This window comes from Nannospalax galili, unplaced genomic scaffold (genome assembly GCF_000622305.1).
Source record: "Nannospalax galili isolate Female #2095 unplaced genomic scaffold, S.galili_v1.0 scaffold9460, whole genome shotgun sequence".
Classification (NCBI taxonomy): domain Eukaryota; kingdom Metazoa; phylum Chordata; class Mammalia; order Rodentia; family Spalacidae; genus Nannospalax; species Nannospalax galili.
Window position 1 is genome coordinate 9273 of NW_008346831.1, and position 8398 is coordinate 17670.

At 41.8% G+C, this 8398-nt stretch overlaps 1 protein-coding gene across 1 annotated transcript in view; it reads left to right on the forward strand.

Annotated features, from left to right (window-relative positions):
• Positions 1-8398, forward strand: part of LOC103742189 (DNA-dependent protein kinase catalytic subunit) — a 22299-nt gene that overhangs the window by 8706 nt on the left and 5195 nt on the right. Inside the window, exons 6-8 of the mRNA XM_008843189.3 lie at positions 60-245; positions 1288-1392; positions 2580-2747. Of these exons, the coding sequence (XP_008841411.2) occupies positions 60-245; positions 1288-1392; positions 2580-2747 (459 nt within the window). The remainder of the gene's footprint in view (positions 1-59; positions 246-1287; positions 1393-2579; positions 2748-8398) is intronic.

Sequence of the window (8398 nt, forward strand, 5' to 3'; positions counted from 1 at the left end):
TTTTTAAAACCTTTTTCAATACTAAGAATTTTTCCTCAGTGCCTCCAAAATTTTTTCAGGTGAGCACTGTTTTGAATGGTATGCTGGATCAGAGCTTCAGGGATCGAGGAATTCAGAAACACCAAGGACAGAAGCTTGTAGCTGCGATTCTGCAAAACTGGAGGGAGTGTGACTCTTGGTGGGCCGCAGATTCTGCTCCAGAAAGTAAAATGGCAGTGCTGGCCTTACTGGCAAAGATTTTACAGGTATTTGGGGAGAAATAGAAAACACATTCATGTTCAGATATGTTGTCTTTTGTTTCTTGTTGTTTTGAGACACATTCTTACTAAGCTTCTCAGGCTTGCCTTGAACTTTAAATCTTTCTCCCTCAGTTCTTGAGTGCTGGGGTTGTAGGTGTGCACTACCACACATGGCATGTTTATTATTTTGTTTTGTTTTTTGGTCTTTTTGAGACAGGGTCTCCCTGTAGCCCCAGCTGGCCTGGAAGTCACTATGTAGACTAGGCTGCCTCCATCTCACAGAGTTCCGCTTGCTTCTGCCTCCAGAGTGTTGGGATTAAAGGCATGCACCACCATACCTATTTTCATTATTTTGAACTCAATAACTTATATTTAACAATTATAGTCCAAGTTCCTTCAAAAACTCATTTGTTTTGATAAATTAAAAATATTTTGGAGAAATATTTGTCAATTACCTGACAGTATTTACTTTTTCTTATTTCATACCATTGTTCATTATAATTATCATTTCATGCTTCTTCTTGCCTGTACATGTTTTCTTTAAGTAGATCGTATTAAAGTTTTTTAGAATAAGATTGTTGAAATTTTTTTTTTTTCTTTTGATCTCTTTGAGACAGGGTCTCCCTGTAGCCCCACCTGTCCTGGAACTCACTATGTAGAACAGGCTGGCCTTGAACTCACAGAGATCCACCAGCCTTTGCCTCCAGAGTGCTGGGATTAAAGGTGTGAGCCACCACGCCCAGTCCAGATTGTTAAAATTTTTATTTATTTATTTATTTTGCATGTGTGTGCATGTGTGTTACAGTGTACATCTGAAGATTGGAGGACAATTTGCAGGAGTTGGTTCTCTCCTTCTACCATGTGGGTCCCGGGAATCAAATTCATGTCATCAGGCTCAGAGGCAAGCACCTTAACTCACTGAGCCATCCCTCCAGACCTTGTTGTTCAAGAACAAATACAGATTTCTGAAATTCAAACATTTGAAAAACTGTTAAAAGAATTTTGAATAATTTAGAAATGTGTCATGCTTTTATCTTCCCTCATTTAGATTGATTCAACTGAATCTTTTAATACGAATCACAGCTCATTTCATGAAATCTTTACAACATATGCTGATCTACTTGCTGATACAAAGATGGGTCTACACTTAAAGGTACATAAATTTAAGGTGTTTTGATTTTTTTGAGATTGCATTCTCTCGTCTTTTTTTTTTTTTTTGTCTTTCTGAAACAGGATCTCCCTGTGTCTCCAACTGGCCTGGAACTCGCTATGTAGACTAGGCTGGCCTCAAACTCACAGAGATCCACCTGCCTCTGCCACCTGAGTACTGGGATTAAAGGCATGTGTTACCTTGCCCAGCCTGCATTGGATTTTATTTTTATATTTTAACATTTTGCATTTTTGTTATATTGGATATTTTTGTCTTTTGGAAACTTTGAAACTTGCAAAAGTAGATTAACATAGTAAACACCCATGTATTATTTATTTACTTATTATTTTTATTTTATGTCTTTGTGTGTTTTTCCTGCATGCATGTTAAGTGCACCTTGTACATGCAGTGCCCACAGAGACCAGAAAAGGAGGTCAGAACTGTAGACACCGATGATTGTTAGCTACCATGTGGGTGCTGGGAACTGAACCCAGGTCCTTTGCAAGCTCAGCCAGTGCTGTTAACCACTGAGCTGTGTCTCCAGGCCTCATCTCTACTGTATGTAGGTGATTTGGTTTCAACAATGCAGCCTCCTGAAAGTGACCCAGGCTTAGTCTGTCTGATTACATGTGTTTCAGTATGTTTCTTCAAGGGAGTAAAGATTCCTTTCTTCTTTTTTCTTTTTTTTGGTCTTTTTGAGACAGGGTGTCCCTGTAGCCCCAGCTGGCCTGGAACTCACTGTGTAGCTGAGGCTGGCCTTGAACTCACAGAGATCTGCCTACCTCTGCCTCCTGAGTGCTGGGATTAAAGGTATGTGTCACCATGCCCGCCTCCTAAAGTTTTAATATTTCTTTTCAAAAATAGTATTTGTTATTTATCTTTTGAAACTTTCTGTTTTGTGCAGAGTAATTTGAACATATCTATTTACCACTACCTCCCTCCAACTGCCCCTAGGGCCCTCACCCTTACTCCTCCCCACTTCATGTCAGTCCATTGACCTCTAGAGTTGAGGCTGTGGTACACAGCTGCATTCAAGTTGTCTTCTAATGTCATTGAGAACTTATTCTGAAATCATATGTTGAGTTCGTGTAGTGTATTACTGGAAGTCTTTAGAAGATAGTAATTTTATTTATTGTGCAGCATCTCTTAGCCATATTAGTGTGATTTCATTTGTCTGCACTGTTTCACAGGGCCAAGCTATCATTATGCTCCCGTTCTTCACCAACCTGACTGGAGACAGTCTAGAAAATCTCAAACATACTCTGGAAAAACTCATCATTTCTAATTTCCCTATGAGATCTAATGAATTTTCCCCTGGAACTCTGAAGTACAATAACTATGTGGACTGCATGAAAAAGGTTAGTTTTTATTAGTATCAAAACATGAATGGATTTTGTTGTATTTCTTTAGTTTAGTTTTTTTTAATTTACTTTAGCTGATACATAAAACATAACTGAGCATACTCCCTTGAACTGGAGTTACAGACAGTTGTTAGCCACCACATGAGTGCTGGGAATTCAACCTGGGTCTTGTGGAAGAGCAGCTAGTGCTCTTAAGTTCTGAGCTATCTCTGTAGTCCCCTCATTTGTCCATTTTTGCTTTTGTTTACCGTGGTTTTGTGGTCTTCAGCATATACACACCCCTTGCCCATTTCATTGTCCAGAACCATTTTACCTATGTTTTCTTCTAGTTTTAGGTCCTACTTTTAAGACTTTAATGCATATTTTAATTAATTTTTGTAACTGGTGAGAATTAGGGATCTAGTTTAATACTTCAGTATGTGAATATACAATTTCCCTGTCACCATTTATTGAAAAGAATGTTACTCTCCAATGTGCATTTTTAGCACTGTTCTTGAAAGTCAGTTGGCTGTGGATTTGGGGGTTTACTTTTAGAATCTGTGTTTTGTTCCATTTGTCATTTTTGTGCTAGTACCAATTTGGTTTTATTACTATAGCTTTCTAGGATGTTTAAGTCGATAATACAATTCTTTCTACTTTCTTCTTTTTGTTCAAGATGGCTTTGACTATTCGTGGTTTCTTGTCATCCTGTATAATCTTTAGAATTGGTTTTTGTTTTTTCAGATAGGGTTTCATGTAGCCTAGGCTGGCCTTGATCTCACTGTGTAGTCAAGGATGACCTTAAATTTCTAACCCTCCTGGTTCCACCTCCTGAGTGCTGGGACTACAGGTATGCACCACCATGCTTGGTTTTATGCAGTTGTGGAGATTGATCCCGGGGCTTCATGCATGATAGGCAAACACTGCACCAACTGAACTACATCCCTAGCCCTCATGTGTTTTCTAGTTCTGTGAAGAGTATTATTGATGTTTTGATAGTTTTTATTGAGTTTCTGGATTACTTTGGGTAATGTGGACCTTTTAATCATATCGTTTCTTCTAATCTATGAACATGGAAGTACTTTAACTTCTTTGTGTCCTTTTCAGTTTCTTTAATCAGCTAGGTATGGTGGTGCACACCTTCAATCCCAGCACTCAGGAGGCAGAGGCAGGCAGTTCTCTGTGAAACCTAGGCCAGCCTGGTCTATATAGTGAGTTCCAGGCCAACTTGGGATAAAGGAAAACCCTGTCTCAAAAAACAAACAGAAAATAATTTTCTTTCATCAATATATTGTCATATTTATTGTAGAGATCTTCCACCTCTTTTGTTAAATTTATCCCTAGGCATTTTATTTTATTGTAGCTATGTAAATGGGATTGCTTTCTTGATTTCTACTTCAGATAATACACTCTTGGCACATAGCAGTGCTGCAAATTTTGTATGTTGATTTTATATTCTATAACTGCTGAATTAATTTCTTAGTTTTAAAAATTGCTTTGGTTGAGTCTTTCAGGGTTTCCCTGTGTAAAGTCATGTCATTTACAAATGTGGCAGATTGAGCTCTTCTTGTCCAGTCTGAATGCCCCCTTTTCCTTTCTCTTGCATGATTGCTATAGCTAGGACTTAAGAAACTGTGTTGCTTAAGAGCTGAAAGTGGGCATGTCTTGTGTTATGGTTTGAATGCGAAATGTCTCACATAGGCTTATGTGTTGGTGGTGCTGTTTTGGGAGACCATAGAGCCTTTGGGAGGTGGGCCCAACTGGAGGACTTAGGTAGCTAGGAGGTCAGCCTTTTAAGTTATAGCCTGATTCCAGTTTCAGGTGGATCTGTTTCCTGTCTGTCCACTGCTCTTGCTGCCCTTCCTTTATTGCCATACTGAACTCTGTCCCTTCAACTATGAGCCATAGTCAATACCGAAGTTGCTTCCTTGAGGTATTTTATCACAGTAATGAGAAATGTGACATAGAACATTTTCAGCTCTTGCCCTTTCAATGTAATATTAACTGTTGGCTTATGATAATGCATCTTCATTATGTTGAGGTAAATTCCTTCTATTCTTCATTCATTTGGAGCTTTTAATGATGAGGTATTGAATTGTCACATGCCTTTTCTGCATCTGTAGAGATGACCATATGGTTTTCTTTTTATCTTCTCTTTTGATATAGTATCTTACATTTATTGTTTTGCATAAATTGAACCACCCTTTCATTCCTGACATGAATACTACTGGATTATGGTGAATCATTTCTTTTATGTACTGTTGGGGGACATTTGCTGGTATTTCTTTGAAGGTTTTTGTGTCTATGTTTAGGAAAGATATTGACCCAATTTTTGTTATATTTCTTGATGAAGTGAGTGAACTATCCAGAATCAGAGTTCTCTAACCCAGTACAGTTCTTTGAACCACATACATAATCAAATCCTTTGCAATTCATTTAAATTCAGATTTACTGCTGGAAGGTGCACACGCGGCTTCCAGGCCCCCTTCGCCCACTGTTCTTATGACAAACCGAGATAATATTCCTCCAAACTGCAGTTTAGGGAACCAAAGGATTTATTGGGCTTGCTAACATAGCATAGGGTGATGGGGTGGGGGAGTTACTTACAAAGATGTGGGCACCTTTGGTCTTTTTTCCCTACATCCTGGCTATAGCTTCCTGACCTGCTGCTGGCGGTCCAAGATGGCAAAGACCATCCCCTCTCTCTGGCTTCTCCTGTCCCTATCATTAGTCCCTCCTCCTCACGCATTTAAGGTTGACTGATTGGGTGAGAGGGGTGTCTGACTCCCTCTGCTCCTCCCTTTCTATGGAGGGTCAGGTAGACCCTGAGTCTGCCTCCTGGCTGTAGCCGTATCTGTTGTCTCTCCATTGACACACCTAGCTGCTGGGGGGGGGGGCCCTGCCTGGGGAAATTGCCTCCACCCCTAGAAGAGAAATGTACCTTGTTTAATCTTTGGAGGTTCTTATCCACTCCTGGGACAGTTTTTATCTTCCGCATGCCTTTTGTGTACTGTTCCTCAGGTTTTAAAGCCTTCCAGAAGTTCCTTAGTACAGAATTTGATTTTTTTGTCAATTTTTTCTTTAGGAACTTGGGCTAGACATAAGTGTTGCCTTCGAGTAACTCAAATGGACCTCTTTTTCTGTTTTGTCCTTTTTATATTGCTTTTAGATTGCTCTCCTATTCTACAGACATGTTTCACGTGCTGGTTTAGGTCATTCAGATCTTTCAAAGCCTCCCCTACTTTACAAAGGTTCTGCCCCACTAAAGGACTTAGCAAAACCATTAGCACTCCATACCTATCTCAAGGACCCTATTGAATCAAGTTTTTCTTTAAATATGTGGTGAACACAGTCATATCTGGCCCAGTGAACTGGGCATCATACATTGCTTTCCTTATCCTAGTTCCCTCAGTAATGCCTGTCCGTCTTCTATGGTCCTCCAGCCCCTGATACTCATGGGAACCGCCATACACATGTTGCGGCCTCCACCGCTTAAGCAGGCATGCTGTTTTACACCATTTACAAGATGGCTGCCATCCCGAGATTTTCCCCCCTGATCTCATCTGCTTAGGTGGCTTCACCCTAGTTACACATCTCACTGTCCACTGCATTATCCATGCCACTGCCACTACCCCCAGAAAGCTTATGGGGATAGCCCACCATGTCAACATTTCTTCTGCCCACACTCTCCCCTAACCCAGCTTTCCCATATTAGAGACATCATCATTACTCTTCCCAAACTCCTCCTTGGTTTTGTCATATCCTGCCAACACCAATTATTTACTGCTGGGAGGTGTACCTGCATCCAGGCACAGGAGCGGTCTCCTCCTCTCACTGTCCTTACTTAAGACAAACCGAGATAATATCCCTCCAAACTACAGTTTAGAGAACAAAAGGATTTATTGGGCTTGCTAACACAGCATAGGGTGGTGGTGAGGGGGTTACTTACAAAGGTGTCATCACCCTTGGGCTGCCGGTGGTCCAAGATGGCAAAGATCATCCCCTCTCTCTGGCTTCTCCTGTCCCTATCCTTAGTTCCCTCTTGCAGTTAAAGCTGACTGATTGGGTGGGAGGGGTGACTCCCTCTGCCCCTCCCCTCCAATTAGTTTGAGGTAATTGAAGGAAGCAGGTGAGACCCTAGAGAAGAAGGCATCTGTCCATTGTTTGCCACACAGAGGACAAGCTCAACCAACAGTTTTTGTGTCTATGTTTATAAAGGCTATTGACCCAATTTTTGTTCCATTTCTTGATGAAGTGAGTAGAAGACCCAGAATCAGAGTTCTCTAACATAGTACGATTCTTTGAAGCACCTATGTAATCAAATCCTTTGCAATTCATTTCTACCCCATTTTCTTTTTCTTTTTTTCTTTGGTCTTTGAGACAGGGTCTCCCTGTAGCCCCAGCTGTCTTGGAACTATGTAGACCAGGCTGGCCTTGAACTCACAGAGATCTGCCTGCCTCTGCCTCCTGAGTGCTGGGCTTAAAGGCGTGCACCACCATGCCCGGCAAAAGGAAGTGGTCTTAATTCTATGGTGGGGGGGGTAGTGTTCCCATTTAGGTCTGATAAATTATGCTTCATACCATTATAAAAGGCCTTGTATCAAACCATGACATTTCCATAGTCATTGCAGTTCTCTGAGCTTATTGTTTGCATGGTGTATTTTTCCACCCTGTGCTGGATAGCTTTACTTGTGAACTTGACACACCTGGGTAGAGGGAGCCACAACTGGTAAACTGCTCCCATTGGACTGGCCTTTGGCCAAGTTGGTGGGGCATTTTCTTAATTATTGAGTGATGTGGGAGGGTGCATCCTACTGTGGGAGGTGCCACCACTGAGCAGGTGGTCCTGTGTTGTATAAGAAAGCAGGTGGAGCAGGAGCCAGGGGAGCAAGCCAGTAGGCAGCGTTCCTCCACGGCCTGTGCTCCAGCTCGTGGAACTTTATGAACACCAAGTAAATGGCAAAGGGCAGAATGAAAAGGTAGATAGCATCTCTAAGACAAGGAGTTAAGTGCAACTGAAGGGTGTTAAGCAAGGGTAGAAAGGACCGGACAACATGTTTTCGAAGACCTCTCTGGTTCCTATCCACAAAGGGCAGGACAGTCAGGAAGCGATTCAAGTAAGACAAGGGATAGATAAGGAATGTAAAGGAGGGGACAAGCAGTGAATGGGACAGGCAAAGACTGAACTCAGGGGCTGGTGATGCAAAGGAAGAGGAAAAACATATCCAAAGTATTTGGTTTGAGCATCTGGCTTGAGAATGGCAGTACCATACAAATATGAGCAGAAAGACTTAGAGCTTACACAGTCTAGTGTGGGAGACGGATAGAAAAGTGATGTGTACGAAGGCAGGGAAGAAAGCTGGACAGGGACATAAGGAGCAGTGGAGGCTGCTAACAGTGGATGCATTATTCAGGAGAGACCAAAAGAAGAAAGTGCGGAGCGAAGAGCACGGTACGCACGAGAACCCAAAGGCAGGAATAAACCGGGTTGGAAAAGGAAAGGCGGCAGCTTGTATTGCTAAAGTGGAATGGGCCGGTGAAAGAGAAGAGGCCAGGACAGGACAGTCACACAAGGCCTTACCTAACCCTAACCCTAACCCTAACCCTAACCCTAACCTAACCCTAACCCTAACCCTAACCCTAACCTAACCCTAACCCTAACCCTAACC